The sequence below is a fragment of the Podarcis cretensis genome, assembly GCF_951804945.1.
Source record: "Podarcis cretensis genome assembly, chromosome: 2".
NCBI classification, from domain to species: Eukaryota; Metazoa; Chordata; class Lepidosauria; order Squamata; family Lacertidae; genus Podarcis; species Podarcis cretensis.
In genome coordinates, this window is record NC_137171.1 from 4809846 (window position 1) to 4827124 (window position 17279).

General features: G+C 44.8%; 1 protein-coding gene across 2 annotated transcripts in view; it reads right to left on the bottom strand.

The window, feature by feature from the left end:
• The window catches only part of ARHGAP9 (Rho GTPase activating protein 9), a 29442-nt gene extending 17164 nt beyond the window's left edge, over positions 1 to 12278 (bottom strand). The window contains exons 1-3 of one of the 2 annotated variants that reach the window (XM_079967092.1): positions 11974 to 12278; positions 6376 to 6784; positions 4749 to 4957 (exon numbers count right to left, since the gene is read on the bottom strand). In XM_079967092.1, coding sequence (XP_079823218.1) covers positions 4749 to 4957; positions 6376 to 6718 — 552 coding nt within the window. In that variant the 5' untranslated portion in view covers positions 6719 to 6784; positions 11974 to 12278. Of the gene's footprint in view, positions 1 to 4748; positions 4958 to 6375; positions 6811 to 11973 lie in introns of both variants that reach the window. The other variant, XM_079967093.1, reaches the window with a different exon arrangement.
• Positions 12279 to 17279: the final 5001 nt, after the last annotated feature.

The following is a 17279-nucleotide window of genomic DNA, read 5'->3' on the forward strand; positions in this document are numbered from 1 at the left end:
ACACACCACTAATTACATGCCCTCTTAAACAATCCAGTAGTAAAATCAGCAGCAACTAGGCCCCTGACAACCTTCGAAAATCTCCTCCTAACAACAAAGGGACAAAACAAAGGGATGGTATCCGCAATATACAAAATACTACTCCAAAACCCTATGAACCCCCTAGACGTAATCAAAAAACAATGGGAGGAAGACATAGGCTATGAGATTAACTCCACTCAGTGGAGCAGAATGTGGTCTAAACCCTGCCTTTAAATCCATATCAATGAAAAGGAAAGAACTCACTCTAAAACTCACCTACAGGTGGTACCTAACACCAAGAAAACTAGCATTAATATGCCCAGGAACCTCACCAAAATGCTGGAGAGGGTGTACCTCCACAGGCACATACCTCCACATGTGGTGGGAATGCCCCAAAATCCAATTATTCTGGACAACAGTCATAAAATAACTGCAAAATAACTAAGCAAGTATTAGAAATAAAAAAAGGAAAAAACCCTAGAACTGGCCCTACTAAACATCTTCCAAGACAATAATGCCCATTCACTTCACAAAGAACTCATAACCCACCTACTCTCAGCAACCAGAAACATCTTAACCAGACACTGGAGATACCTGTCAGGAGGAAGCATGGACAAATGGTACCAAATAGCATGGAAAACAGCCCTACTAGAAAAATTAACCAATAAACAGAATCTGACACAGAAGACGCCTTCACCCCAGTATGGCTCCCCTTTATCACATACACAGCCCAACAAGACAATGACAAGAATCCATCAACTGCATATGAATCAATATGGCTAACCTGATTCAAAAACACCCACCCACCCCACTCACACACGAAAACAAAGTTCACCACAGCCAATCACAATTGATCAATCAAACCCAACCTCTCTCAACACCAAAAGAACACAAGCGAATAGCAAAGAGAACCCGCACAAGCGACACAAAACCCCACACATACGTTAAGTAAAATAGAAAGATCGCCACCCGACCCCACCCCCCAAGGCCCCCTCCACCTTTCCCCCTTTTTCTTCCTAATGTAACACCAATGTCTCAACAAATGAAACTGATCTGTAGAAAATGTAACTTGAAAAAAGAGACATTGAACATACTTTTGTAAACCAAGAAATCTTTAATAAAAATACATTTTAAAAAACAAAAATTAATTCCTGGGATCCGAATGCTTTAATTCTAAGGGTATGGTTTTTACACCAGGTCCTACAAGCCTGAAACCTGCCTGTCCTGGTCCCAGATCACAAGTTGTGTCCTCCTGACCTAAGGCAGGTGACATGTGGGGCAACAGAACCGTTCTCAGATTTTTAAAAATACTGTTTTGTCTTCTTTTTAAATGTTTGTTTTAATATTGCATTGATGTTTGACTTTTTTTTTGAACCACACTGGAGTCCATGTGGAGACTTTAAAAAGATGAAGGTGCAGTTTAGACGTTTTCAAAATGAATAAATGATCCTACTCTTCAGCAACACCAACTAATCATGGGATACCGCCATTGCGAAGACACAGCCGTTCAGCGGATACTACACTGCGACAGAGCAGCCACCTTGCCTTGATCATAGGAACGAACTGACCATGTAATCATCTGCCATATCTAGGTCTGTAATCCTCAGACGTCTCCAATCTGGAGTTTACATTCATCACCATCCTACAACGTGGAGCCTTTTACTAATAGCGGAAATATTTTTACCTAATAACGAAAGTTATTAGGTAATAACCAAAGTTACCCAGAGTCCCATGGACTGCAAGAAGATCAAACCTATCCATTCTGAAGGAAATCAGCCCTGAGTGCTCACTGGAAGGACAGATCCTGAAGCTGAGGCTCCAAGACTTTGGCCACCTCATGAGAAGAGAAGATTCCCTGGAAAAGACCCTGATGTTGGGAAAGATGGAGGGCACAAGGAGAAGGGGATGACGGAGGATGAGATGGTGGGACAGTGTTCTCGAAGCTACCAGCATGAGTTTGACCAAACTGTGGGAGGCAGTGGAAGACAGGAGGGCCTGGCGTTCTCTGGTCCAGGGGGTCACGAAGAGTCGGACACGACTAAACGACTCAACAACAACCCCCATTTTATTCTCAAAATGCAACTAAATGTGAGAAGTACGTGTGGACAGCCAGAGCCGTGGGTTGGAGTCACACAAGCTGGAGTCACACCAATCCTACCACGCCCCTAACCCCAACAGAATCCACCTGAACCCCCAACCATGGACCATCACAAACTCTGCCCCGTTCCAGAGAGGTCCTAAGCCTTGACTTTGCTGGAGAGGCCTCTCTCAATCTTCCCTCCACCCACCCATTGCTCAAGAGGAAGCTGAAAACACTTGCTTCATTGCTGGGCTTTCCAATGATTCCTTTCACAGTTCAGAGAGCCTCCGCTCTCCACAACGCCTCCTTTTGCTCTGCAGAAGCCTCCCCCAAGCGCTCTCCCTATTTGACCACCCCCCTCCCAAACTGCCTGTTCCAAAGGCCTTTGCTGATGCCCACCTCCCCACAGTTGATGCCCCAGCTCCCCCTCCCGGTACTCACTGCTGTCAGCGCCTGGGTCAGGAGTGCAGCTCAGAGGCACACCCTGAGGCGCTGCCGGCCCTCCCACTGGCTTCCCCACTTCCTGTGTGGGCAAGACCAGCAGCCTCCCAGGGAAAGGGCCAAAAGGGGAAGTGGGTGCAGCATGTTCAGATGTCTGCTGCTGTGACCACCCAGGAATCTAACACTATCCCGGGAGTCGATAGCTCAGTCCGTAGGTCCTGCACTGCAGGGGGTTGGACTGGATGACCCCCGGGGTCTCTTCCAACACTACAGTTCTCTGATTCTATGGAACAAACACCTCCTTTTTGGTAGAGCACCAGACTCTTAACCTCAAGGTTGTGGGTTCCAGCCCCACATTGGGCAAAAGATTCCTGCATTGGAGGGGGTTGGACTGGATGACCCTCGGGGTCCCTTCCACCTCTATGAGTCTGTGATTCTATTATTCAATTTATACTCTGTGATTCTAATAGGTTTCTTTTTGATTAAGCAGCATATAAAGCTTATTAAATAGATATAAGAAAGTGTGCAGTTAAAAGTCTACCTCAACCCTAGTGCAGTGGTATTTTATCATTTAGAGATACAGTGGTACCTCAGGTTACAGACGCTTCAGGTTACAGACACTTCAGGTTATAGACTCTGCTAACACAGAAATAGTACCTCAGGTGAAGAACTTTGCTTCAGGATGAGAACAGAAATTGTGCAGCGGTGGTGAGGCGGCAGCAGGAGGCCCCATTAGCTAAAGTGGTGCTTCAGGTTAAGAACGGTCTCAGGTTAAGAACGGACCTCTGGAACGAATTAAGTTCTTAACCCGAGGTACCACTGTATTCTCTTATTTGAGACACTGGCCAGTCCTCCCTTAGTAATTAGTAAGGGACACTGAATGGAAACCCTGAAACTGCTTTTACTGTACAAACTGCTGACTAGGCCTACATTTACCATGCTGCTGCTGCTGCTGCTGCTGCTGCTGCAACCACAACTGTGGTTTCTGTTTGCTTAAAAGTAAGGACCGGAAAGCAGTAGGGAAGGGATTAACCCTTTCCTCCCCAGCTGTGAGCCCAACAAAAATCCCTCCCTCCACCTGTCCTGCCCACCACAATTAGTGATAAAAAAACCCAGCAGTAGCTGGAGAAGTGGGATTTTCACTGGGATTGCAGCTGAGGAGCAGGACGGCCACATGTCCTTCTTTATAAACCAGAGGCAGGAAATATTTTTCAGCCCGAGACCCAGGGCTGTGCAGGATGTGGGCAGCCAGGTACACTTGCCCAGGCCTCAGAGGGCTAAGTCAGCCGGGGGGGGGGGGGGCGCGTGCAGACCAAGGACCAGCTGCTTTTTCGTTTGACTTTCTATTCTAACGAGATATGATAGCCATCTCCCAGCATCTAAAGGGCTGTCCCATGGAAGATGGAGCAAGCTTGCTTTCTCCTGCTCTGGAGGGCAGGACTCGAACCCATGGCTTCTAGTTACAAGAAAGGAGATTCCAACGAAACAACAGGAAGGACTTTTTGACAATAAGAAATGTTCTGGTCCCAGAGCTGGGTGGGTCCAGAAGCAAAGGCAGGGGCAGCAAGTAATGTAAATTTACCTTTTCCCCTTTTCTAAAAGCATGCTTGTTTCTGCACAAATTCACACGCCCTTCTCTTCCCTCCATCCAGGCTGCAAGGGTTGAAGGACACATTCCAGCCAAGCCAGAACACATACGTGTGTGTGTGTGTGTGTGTGTGTGTGTGTGTGTGTGTGTACACAAAGCAGGGCTTGTGAGGGGTGTGGCTTAGGGAGAATCCCAAGGTTCCCCACATGTCATAGAGGACATTACTCTGTCTAGTCCAGGGGTTGTCAACCTGGTCCCTACCGCCCAACAGGGGGCGTTTCAGGATTCTAGGTGGGCGGCAGGGGGTTCTGCGGCAGAAGCTGAATCCTCCTTCCATCGAGCACTGGGGGGCGGTAAGGAAATTTTACCATCAAGAAAGATGCATTAGTGGGCGGTAGGTATAAAAAGGTTGACTACCCCTGGACTAGTCCACGTCTGGGTTAAAGATGGTTAAAGCCATCAGAAGGGAGTGAAGGGTCTGCCATCCAATGGAGGGCTCAGGGGACAGGAGGGGTCTGAGGCCTTGAAGCCCTGCTTCTGAGTTCACATAGTTATTCCCCACACCTCACACACCTTAATTATGTGAAAAGGTTTGAGACAGGACAGAGGCCACCTTACCTGCTCCTCTGAACTCTGCTCCTGCCTTGCGTCACCAGTTTGGGACAAGCCGCATGCGCTTACCTGCTCCTCTGAACTCCTGCCCAGAGACGAGGGACGGGAACGCAGAGGGAGGCTGTGGCAGGACATGAGGCCGACGTGGTGGAAAGGCGGGGTGTGTGGTTCCATGCAGAGGTCTACCAGAGAGTAAGACAGCACTTCCAAGTGAGCTAGAAGGATGAGGGAAATGGCAGGGTCAGAAACACATGAGAAGGGTCGGGTGCTGGGGGACAGGTGCTGCTGCTCAAAGGTCTGTGACTGGGGGCTTTCCACCTTCGCAGTTGGAGGCAGTTCCGTATGAAGACCAGCTGTTCGGAAGCACAAGTGGCAAGAGAGCTGCTGCCCTCGTGTCGTGCTTGTGGACTTCCTAAGCAGCGGCCACTGACTACCACATCCCTAGTTCTAGCCATGAAGTTTCCTTATGCTAGCATGTGCACACATAGTCTCTCAGGAGAGCGTGCCTAATGTGTCCCATCAGCCGACTATTGCAGGACTGGGCCCAGTAGCCATCAATGGGTCAACATTCTTCCAGCCAAGGCTCCAACCAGGACTCTCTTGTGGTGATCTACCAGAGGCTGCAGAGAAAAGGAGGGGGGGGGTAGGAACAGTGTTGTCCTCCCAGGTTCTATTGTGACTTCATTCACTTCTCCCTCCACCCCACTGCTGGTAGACCATTAGTTCCTTGTGACCTAAACTGAGCTATCAATGCTTCCTGCTCAGGGTCTTTGCTGGAACAATCGTCAGATTCTCTATCTCCACGCTGCAGCCAATGTGAGGCTTAATATGGAAACAAACCATTGGTCCAGCTGTCTTCAGCTTTGGTTTCCCAGATGTTGATGGGCTACTACTCCCATCATCTCTGACCATTGCCTAGGCTGATTGAAATAATGGGGGCAGAGCTCTGGTCTCTAGTGGCTGGCAGTGGCTCTCAGAGGTTTCAGATAGGGATCTTGCACAACCCCACCTGGGGATTGAACCCAGAACCTTTTGCAGGCAAAGCCTGGGCACTCTCACCAAGCCACAGCCCTGGCTGCTCCCCTCATAGTCTGGTGGCTTCCCCTGTCCACTTGCCTGCCCTTCTGCTTGTTCCTGGTTGTCTCTTCCCACATGAGCCTGCCCATATATTGAGGCCCCAGCATGATGCCCTCCAGATGCATTGGACTCCAGCTCCCATCACCCCAGAGAGTAGGGCTTCTCAGGAGAGCAATGCCATGGCTGCGGGGAATGTGTGACTGCTTTACAGTCCTCACTTGGAAGGGCCTGCAAACCACCCCAATAAAGGTGACGGTCCTCTTTTAAAGGTGTGTCAGAGGAGAGTCCTCTCTTTTAAGGTGCCCTTTATGTGACTGTCCAGTCGAAGTCTAGCTTAAACATAAAGACCAATAAGAAGGGAGAGCAAGGGCCTAAAATTTCCCATCGCCAACAACACTTGGACAGTTGAATGGGCAGACACACAGGTCAAATTCTTCCCCACTATGGTGAGATGTGTTGCATTTCTATTTAAATTCTAGCAGTTTTGTCTACAATATGTCTACAACTGGCATGCCAGCCTGGCTTCTCATTGTTTGGTCCTTCCCCAAAAACTCACCAGTGCCACTATCTTGCTCTGTGTTGATGCCAGGATGCTGTGTAGTATTTTCCAGGCGGGCTGTCCTTGTGCCAGGGGGCACTTCAATCATGTAGGTGGCAGGCACAAAGATGGGTCGCTTCTGCTTGGGCTGACCAAGCCGTCGCACCTGCCACCAGTCCTCATTGGCCTTGTGCATAAGCTGGAAGATCTCGCCTTCTTCAATGGTCACCTGCCTCCCATCCTCAGACTTATACTGGTAGTTGTAGAGGGCCTGCAGCATGACAGCGCCAGAGGGGTTGTCCAGCGATGGTGTGCTCTGGCGGAGGTTGAACCCTTCCAGTAGCCGCCGCCCTGCAAGCATCTCATCAGAACAGGATAGCCGTGAAGCGTCAGGGACTGCGTGCCAGAAGGAGCTCTGAGTTGTCACCTATGAAGGGGCACAACACTGAGAGGCTAAACACACAAATATAAATATACCTTTTAGAGCAGAGAAGATGCCAGTCCGCTTAGGCACATCTGCTGTAATCAGCTGGTTGAATCATCATATACATGATGAAATATTAGTTACTAAGAATGTTGAACACAGGAAGCGGGCCAATACTGAATCCACCATCGGTCCATCTAGCTCAGGATAACTACACTGACTGTTAGGGGCTCTCTGGGGTTGTAGACAGGACATTCTGTTCTGTCCCAGCCCTTCCTGAAGATGCCAGCGAATGACCTTCTGCCTGCAAAGCAGATGTCCTATCACTAGTGATGGGTGGCTCTGTCCATTTTGGTTTCTCTCTCTCATTTTTCCAATCTTAAGTTCTCCACATTCCCACATTAGTTTGTAATTTCTTTAAAAATGAAAAAGTCCTCAAGAAAATCCCCCAGCATTTTAGTGTTAATTTCCTCCTGTTATATACCTGTTTGTATGCAATTTTGCAATGCAATTTCCCCTTTAATTCTAGTATGCTTTTTTTCACTAACGTGCATTTTAGCCCAGTATATGCATTCTTGCACACTAGTTGGCTGGAGTACTGCATTGTAAAATTCAGGGAAGTGCAAAGTTCAAAGAAAGCCTGTGTTTCAGTTCTCAGATTGTTTCAGAAAGTGCAAATTAAGTAGGTTCAAGCTGAGTTGAAATTCTCCCCCATCCCATTATTATTATTATTATTATTATTATTGACAAGTCCTTAGTTTTGCAGGAAAGCACAGGAAATTCCTTTTTTAAATAAATAATATTTATTAAAGTTTTAAATGTTACAAAAAGAGAAAGAGATAACTCCAAGTTAAACAAAAACTTGACAACACATCACAATAAAGAAAGAAGAGAATAGAAAAAAAGAAAAAAAATTCATAAAAAACAGAAAAATAGAAACAATTAAAAAACACAACGAACCTTCCCATAACTTATCTTTCATTTACTTGTTTCCTTGACCTCCTCGCACCTCCCTTTTTTGTATTCTAGTTCGGTTAGCTATTTCAGCAAATCCTTTCCATCTTTCCCAATTTTTATCCTATAATTTATCTTAATATAATGTAACTTTACCTTTCCTCCTTTCATCCATTAACAATCTATTTTTACTTAATCCTTTATAATATTTCTGCTAAAGCCACATAACTTCATTCCAGCCTCCTTCTAACATTCCTTAATTTCTGTAAATTTCTGTAAATAAACTTTAAATTTCTTCCAATCTTCTTCCACCGACTCTTCTTTGCAATAAGTATTCTTGCTGCTGTTGTAGCATACATAAAGAAAGTTCTATCCTTTTTTAGCACCAATTGGCCGACCATGCCCAGGAGAAAGGCCTCTGGTTTCTTCAGAAAAGTATATTTAAATACCTTTTTCATTTCATTGTAGATCATTTCCCAGAAAGTCTTAATCCTTGGGCATGTCCACCAAAAGTGAAAGAATGTGCCTTCGGTCTCTTTACATTTCCAACATTTATTATCGGGCAAATGGTAAATTTTTGCAAGCTTGACTGGTGTCATGTACCACCTGGTGGTACAGCACAGGAAATTCCTAGCAACCATTGGATGATAGGTCCAGGCTTTTCTTCCTAGTGCTACAAAAGTTATAATATACATACACTGGCAATGAATTCCATAGGATAATTTAAATATGCATTGAAGATTAAGCCTTTCCCTCTTGGAGCACTGGCTACAGTTAGTCCTCCTTCTCTGTCCCAAAACATCTTGTTTATTCATTACATTTATATCCCACTCTTCCTCTATAGGGGTTGTGGCTCCCTCCCCGTTTTATCCTCCCAACCACCCTATGGTGAGGCTGAGACACAACACTTAGGTCCATCCACACTTCTTCTTGACCCTAGCTTTCTAGGCACGGGTCCAAGCAGTGGCCAGGATGATGGGAGATGATGGGAGCAACATATGAAGGACCACAGGTTTCCCACACCTCTCTAACCGCTACACCTACGCCAAGCCACACACAGTTGCTAACAGTATATTATTTCAATGGTCAGTTTACTTGCTTTTGAGATCTTTCTGCCTCAGCAAAAAAACGAAAACAAAAAACCCTGAGCCATATCATAGCCACCACTGCATGTACACCAGACATTTAAAGCACATTACTGCCCTCCTCACAGTGCTATAATTCCCAACATCCTTGACAAACTACAGTTCCCAGGATTCTGCAGAGGAAGTATTGTGCTTCAAATGCATTGTACGGATGCAGCTGAAAGAGAACCAAGCAGGGAAAAGACAGTCCTGTGGCTCAGGAAGTGAGAATGGGATCTTCCTCCTCTATTGCAAACAAAGGGCTTCTCACGAACATGCTGCAACATGTGCCTTGTACCTGGGAGTCTGTGGTTCCATTAGGGGCTTTCAGAATGCTGCTCAGACTGGAGAAGAAGGTGGCAGTGTCCCCACCAACTCCAGAAATGTGACCTTTGTGCTTTCCAGTTTGCTGGGCCCTGGAATAGCGAAAGTTGCAGGAGTGTCCAAGTAGCTGTTGCAAGAGGAAGCAATACTGCTCCCGCAACTCATTGCAGAGAGTGAGTGCACAGCCACACAAAGCAGACGATGTTCCCAGTGGGATTTCCTCAGCTCATAAAAACCGTCACAGGGAGGCAGTTTCTAGAGCTCCAGACTCTCAAACAAACAAAGCTGAGTTGTCTTCGTCTTGGTCCCCTTGGAATTCCTCACCATCTTTCTTGTCAGCATCTCTCCAACATGACCTTCAAGCTACAAGATCCTTGTACCTTGTTCTTCGTAGGTACATGTTCTTCGTAGACCAACCTATGCACATTCCATCTAGATGAGGAGTGGTCACCCTGGAAATTGCACAGGGCAGCTGCGCAGCCTCTCCTGAGCCTGCCTGCCTACCTGAGGGAAGCCAGTGTGCATGGTGGTGGCAGCTGGCCACAGAGGGCAACCAAAGGCCTCCTTCCCTTACTCTGGCAGCAGCCCTGAGCGATTTCTGGGCAGCAGCTCCGAGCAAGGTGAAGTCAGTCTATTTGTTTATTTATTCCACAGTGACCCGCATAAATGTGGTTACGTGCAAGTGGGATGCACGTGAGCAGGTGGGGCAGTGATAGATGATAGATAGATAATATCTATAAAGATAATGATAGGGGGGTGTGTGTGTGTGTGTGTGTGTGTGTGTGTAAAATATGCAACAAGCAGTTGTTCTGTAGTGCAAAGGTTCATGTCCACCCTTGGGCCACTCTCTGAGGGCCACTTGCCAGCGATAGTTGAGGCACAAATTGGTGCCTCAACTTAATCACTCATACAAACAGGCAAAGGGCCGAGATGACGGGCAGAATCCGTGACCAGGGGAAAGAGACAGTGGAGGAGGACTGGAAGAAATTTAAAATATATCTTAAAAACAATTGTAAAATTGAGGAATGTTAAGATGTCAGGGGGTAAGAAGTAAAGAATTGCAGCAGTAACTAAAAAATTAAAGGGAATTTTCTGAAAGGGAATTAAGACAATGGACCTAAGGGTTGCTAAAGAATCATTAAATAAGGATGCAAGGAAGGGGAGGCATGGGGAAGTCAAAAGAAAGAAGGGCATGAAATGAGGAATTTAAAGTTACATGGGTCTAATTGCTACGTGCCTTATCTGTTTTTTTTTTTTTGTTTTTCCTTTGTTTGTTCTGTTGAGTGTTTTTTACTTGTTTGAAAAATTAATAAAAACTAATTAAAAAAAAACAGGCAAAGGGCTTAAGCTGCAATTGCTGTCCTTTATTCACTCAGTTTTGACAGAGCATCCAAACAACTTTATCCAGTATTTTATCCTCCAGCTGCCTTCCAACCAAATTTATGGGATTTTTTTTAAAAAAATACATAAAACATGTTTGTTGAGCCAGCCTGCCTAGAGCGGACAAGCAAAGCAATAGTTCATAGCTAATGAGTCTTTAAATAAAAGCTTCCTGCTTGCAGGTTCTGCTGTTTCATTGCTTCCTGTTGAATTTAGGCTTTACACACACTATACATTTAAAATATAGCCCATGCCAAATAATCCTAGGAACTGTAATTTGTTAAGGGTGCTGGGAATTGCAGTTCTGTGCAGAGTAAGCTGCAGTTCCCATGAATGAGAATGTGCTTTAAATGTATGGTGGATACTCAGCCATGGTAGAATGGTAAGAATGGCCTCTTAATTAGCTTTTGAAAAGCTTCTCGGAATTGCCTTTTAATGCCAGTCCTGTTCCTACTTTAATTGTTGGTTTCCTCTCACTCCCCCCCCCCCATTTTAATGCAGGGTGCCTTAACCCTATACAAAAGTTTTCACCTCTCGATGAGTAAGGGCTTAAGGACTCCAGTCCGTGTGAAGCTGTACAGAGAAACAACACATCAACTTGACAGCTCAGTTGGTGAGAATGTGGTGCTGATAATGCCAAGGACCAGGTTGTGGCTTTGGACACCTGCATATTCCTGCATTCCAGAGGGTTGGACTAGATGATTCTCAGGGTCCCTTCCAGCTCTATGATCAAACAGTAGTGTTTTGTAACCAAGTACAGCAGTGGTTCCAAGTAGCTAAGTACTGCAGGCCCCTGTTTTTCAAAAGCCAAGCCATGGACCTCCTACTTTTGACATTGCTGGTATCTCTTTGGTAGTTTTTGTTATGTGAATGGTGCCACTGCCACTATACCCCCCCCCCCAATATTTCTCAGCGCAAAATGGGAGCTGTCATTTTAAATTTCCTGCAAAGAGATGCTTCTATCAGGGGCACTGTGGAAAATTTAAAATGGCAGTTTGCCAGTCCAGCAACCAGCATACGGGATCGGGGAGGGACACGCTGACAATGGGCCTGCCATTAAGCTATAGACTAGCACCCCCCCTATGCCCCACAAGTCTCTCACTACAAGAAAATGGACCCCATAAAAGAAAATCAACCCCAAGAAAATTAACCCCACTAAAACTTATTGCTGGTTATATAAAAGTGGGGACAAGTGTGACACCATGTTCCAAAGGAGCTAGGAGAAATCACCGAGTCCCACCTCCTAGATTTAAGTTCATGGATCCTTTCACCCATCCAATTCATGAAATCCCTTTCCATTCTCAAGAGATGAAGACAGAACCTGAATTCATAAATCTCTCCCACCAATCCACAATAATAGAAGCACAAGATCATGGCACCAGATCAACTGTGTATAAGAATTAAGTTTACCTGACTTCACATCACAACGAAAGATGACGTTCCCGAGAGTGACTCTTTCGCTCCTGGAACTGCTCTCCTGTCCTTTCCCTCTTGTCTGTGGGGTGTGAAAGATGAAGCATTTCCCTTGTTTAAAAGAATTCAGTGCACTGAGCACAAAGCGCAGGTATCGCACATCCGCTTTCGCAGGGGTTAATGGTTTCCTATCGGCAGCAGCAAGCTGCTTTGTTCACTTGCCCCACGATAAGGCAGGAAGGAGGCACTGTCTCTCTGACCCACAACCCCATAAATCAAACCTACATGGAGTTTTTAAAATCTTTTTTAAAAATAAAGATTGTAGCCTTTTTGTGTGTGCATGAAACAAATTATTACTGAAGCAAGAAGACCTGCTGAAACCAGCAAGACAAGGGTTGTAATCCTATGCATGCTGTCTTTTCAATATGTCCCTCTTAAGTCTGTGGAGGATGCTTCCGAAAGCAGATGTGGTTGAGAGCGCACTGTGCGACTGCAGCCTAGGCACACCTTCTTCATTGGGAGAGCACACCCACCGAAAGTGGGCTTAGTTCAGAAAGATCATAGGCTAGAAACACAGCAAACTGCCTTACACTGAGTCAGTATTGTCTACACTGACTGGCAGTGGCCCTCCAGCATTTCAGGCAGGGAACATACATTCCCAGCTCTACCTGTGGATGTCAGGGACTGAACTAGGGACCTTTTGCATGGCCTTGTAAATCATACACCTCATGTTTCATTAACAGAATATTCAGCCTCTACAAAAATCCACCAACAGCAGTCTTTAGTCCGCTGCATCCTTTTGCTCCTGCCACTAACTCCATTCTTGGGAAACCTGGACTGGATTCAATGTAAATGCCAAAATCTATTGTTATTTCTCGTTGCTCTGTGAAGAACATTAAAAAAGTAATAGAATGAGGTGAGTGAGAGACCAAAGGTGAGAGCTCAGAGAAATTCATTCCTTAAATTGATTTATTTGAAAAATGAGTCCCTGTATACAGTATACACTCTGCATATGTTCAGATACTCAGTGTCCTTGCTGATTTGTTAAAATGGAAGCTGGTTTCATTATTAGAGAATCATAGAATCTTAGAAGGGATCCAAGGGTCATCTAGTCCAACCCCCTGCGATGCAGGTATCTCAGCTAAAGCATCAATGACAGATGGCCATCCAACCTCTGCTTAAAAACCTCCAAAGAAGAAGAGTCCGCAACCTTGCGAGGGAGACTGTTCCACCGTTGGACTGCTCTTACTGTCAGAAAGTTTTTTCTGATGTTGAGTCAGAATCTCCTTTCTTGTAACTTGGAGCCATTGATTTGAGTCCTAACCTCCAGAACAGGAAATAACAAGCATGTTCCTTCTTCTATGTGACAGCCCTATAGATATCTCCTCTCAGTCTCCTCTTTTGTGGGCTAAACACACCCAGCTCCTTCAAGTGCTCCTCATAAGGCTTGGTTTCCAGACCCTTGATTATCTTGGTTGCCCTCCTCTGCACACGTTCCAGTTTGTCAACATCCTTCTTAAATTGTGATACCCAGAATTGGACACAGTATTCCAGGTGTGGTCTGAGCAAGGCAGAATAGAGTGGGACTATTACTTCCCTTGATCTGGACACTATACTTCTGTTGATGCAGCCAAGAATAGTGTTAGCTTTTTTTGCTGCTGCATCACACTGTTGACTCATATTAAGCTTGTGGTCCACCAATGACCCTAGATCCTTTTCACAAGTACTGCTAGTAAGCCAGGTGTCCCCCATCTTATATTTGTGCATCTGATTCTTTCTGCCTAAGTGCAGAACCTTACATTTGTTCCTATTGAAATTCATTTTGTTTAGCTTGTGTCTAGTTCTCCAATCTGTTAAGGTCATTTTGAATTCTGATTCTGTTTTCTATGGCATTAACTACCCCTCCCAGTTTGGTGTCATCTGCAAATTTGATGAGCTTCCCCTCAATTCCTTCACCCAAGTCATTTATAAAGACGTTGAACAACAACAGACTCAGGACAGAACCCTGTGGCACCCCACTTGTCACTTTTTCCAAGGATGATGAGGAACCATTAATGAGTACTCTTTGGGTTTGGTTAGCCAGCCAGCTACAAATCCAACTAAGTTACCTTGTTCAACCCACATTTTACCAGCTTCCTCACGAGAATATCATGGGGGCCTTTTCAAAAGCCTTACTGACATCAAGATACACTATGTCCACAGCATTTCCCTGATCCACTAAGTTTGTAATTCCATTTCAAAAAGTAAAAACCAGAACACTCCGAAATTGTTGAACTTTTTTTAGTCAAACCCCAAAGTTGTTGAGCTGTTTTACAAAAACACCAAAAAAGCGCGATTTTTTGATTGCTTAAGGCCAAAGCTCCGCCTTTCACAAATTCTCCCTGGATGTCAATCCTGCTTTTGAAATTCGCCTTCCACATGTCAGTTTAATTTGTTTTCTATATAAAAAGTCTCCCATCTCAATCCAAGCAAAACTGGATTTTGTCATTTTATATAAAATATGATGCAAAAAAATGCATTTTTCCCTCAACAACTCCAAAGCAATTTTCACCTTGCTATTATTATTTCCTCCTGTGGCTTTCATGCGAACAGCCTGTGCTTTGATCTCCACAACTGTAAACCAGAGATCTAGAATCAAACAGGAAGCTAGCGGAGTTATTGTCTTCCAGCCTCTGCAAAAGTCAACCATCACAGTCCTTCCTGCCTAAAACAGAACTCATTTTTAAACTAGCCTAACTTCCAATGTAAAAGTTAGAGAGAGTACTGTAGAGTTGCCCAACGACAGAGACACTCTGCGCTCCCACATGAAAATTCTGTTTAGCGGATTTGGAGAAGTGGACTCTCCTACACAACACCTATGCCATAAAATAAATATGTGTCTACACAGAAGTAAGCCCCATTCAGTTCAGTTGGTCTTACAGAGCTGCTGTTTGCATGCTTACTCAGAAGTAAGCTCCACTGTATTCAATGGAGCTTGTAAGTGTGCATAGTGTTGCAGTCCGACTTACACCCCTCAGTAAATCAGTATAGGATGCAGTCTTGGTCTTTAAGGTGTCAAGAGATCCTTTCTTGTTTCTGTCCCATGCACAACGGCTTCCAAATGCTCACTGGAAGTTTATGCTGTAAGTTTCTCTCTACTTTTCTCTCTCTCTCTGCATATTACAAAGAGGTGGGGGAATGGGGAGAAAGAATATCTCCACCTTATGGTGAAAGTCCTGGGTAGCCTTTGGTTCTTCCTGAAACTTTTCTCAGGGTGTGCCTCCTGCCCTCCTCATCCAGTGGCTAAATTGGTGGCTACCTGGAAAAGGGGCTTTTAAGTAACCTGGGGAAGAAATGGAGGCAGTGAGAGATTTTACTTTCCTGGGCTCCATGATCACTGCAGATGGTGACAGCAGCCACGAAATTAAAAGATGCCTGCTTCTTGGGAGAAAAGCAATGACAAACCTAGACAGCATCTTATAAAGTAGAGACATCACCTTGCCAACAAAGGTCCATATATCCAGTTGCAGACAGGTAGCCGTGTTGGTCTGCCATAGTCAAAACAAAATAAAAAAATTCCTTCCAGTAGCACCTTAAAGACCAACTAAGTTAGTTCTAGGTATGAGCTATCGTGTGCATGCACACTTCTTCAGATACACAGAAATAGAAGTCACCAGACCCTTCTATATAGTGAGAAGGTGGGGAGGGGTATTACTCAGAAGGGTGGTGAAGGTCCATATAGTAAAAGCTATGGTTTTCCCAGTAGTGATGTATGGAAGTGAGAGCTGGACCATAAAGAAGGCTGATTGCCGAAGAATTGATGCTTTTGAATTCTGGTGCTGGAGGAGACTCTTGAGAGTCCCATGGACTGCAAGAAGATCAAACCTATGCATTCTTAAGGAAATCAGTCCTGAGTGCTCACTGGAAGGACAGATCGTGAAGCTGAGGCTCCAAGACTTTGGCCACCTCATGAGAAGAGAAGACTCCCTGGAAAAGACCCTGATGTTGGGAAAGATGGAGGGCACAAGGAGAAGGGGATGACAGAGGACGAGATGGTTGGACAGTGTTCTCAAAGCTACCAGCATGAGTTTGACCAAACTGCAGGAGGCAGTGGAAGACAGGAGTGCCTGGCGTGCTCTGGTCTATGGGGTCACGAAGAGTCGGACACGACTAAACGACTAAACAACAACAAGTAACCTGGACATACAAACCCACTAGGCACTTGTGCTATTATGTCATGTGCAAGGTTAAGGCTCCCTCTTAATTGACCACCACTTTTAATGGAATGGCTTCTAAGACATGTTTCCTAGACTTTTGGGTTTTCTTGGCTACTGCTTCACTAACATTCATTTTCTGTTTGATTTTTTCTTACATTATGTTCTGCTGTTTTAAATTTTCTACCTCCATCATCAGAGACAGTGTGCCTCTGAAAGCTAGTTGCTGGGAATCACAAGGTGTGTGGGAAGAGCGGCTGTTGCCATTAATGCAACAGATCAAGAAGGTAATGTGCATAATTAGATGCAGTAAATAGGCATGGGATTATTTCCATAATCAGACCCATATACAGTATAGCAGCACCAAGACTTTGGAACTCCCTGCCTGTTGATATCAGACATGTTGTGATTTAGCTTTTTGCATGTTTCTTTTAGTGATAATGTTATCTATCTATCTATCTATCTAAACACATAATGATATCACATGAGCACAAATATTCTAATCTAATGAGATTGTATGGGAATAATACGGAATAACAGATACAGTCTTGTTTAAAATGTATATAGGAAGTGCAGTGTAAGCGATGGAAGTCAATCAATGAAATTTTATTAATATTTTCATATTGAGATATTTGTAGAATAAATTTGGAAGAAATTCTTCCAACTTTTCTTCTTTTCTCTCTCTATTTTTTCTTTTTTCTTTTCTTCTTTTTTCTCTTTTTCTCTTTTTTATATGAGTGCGCTTATCTGAAATATATATGTATGTATGTACTTGCAATAGTTTGCTTATATTTTGTAATAATTATGTTAAATAAATTAATAAATTTAATTTTTTTAAAATGTTTTTTAAAAAATTTAAAATTCCCAACTAAAAAAATTTCTATCACATCAGCTTATTCGTGTGCATACGCACGTACGCATGCGCACAAACTCCCTGCCTGCTCCTCCTTTTCCGACTCGGCTTCCCTTTCCTTTCCCTCTCGCGTCTGTCGCGACAACTTCCCGTCCCGTGCGCACTGCATGCTGGGGGTGGTAGTTCCGGGAGCCTGCGTGCGTGCCCCGGCGTGGGTGTGCGGAGGGAGGGTCCGGGCGACCGGCTCCACGGGCCAC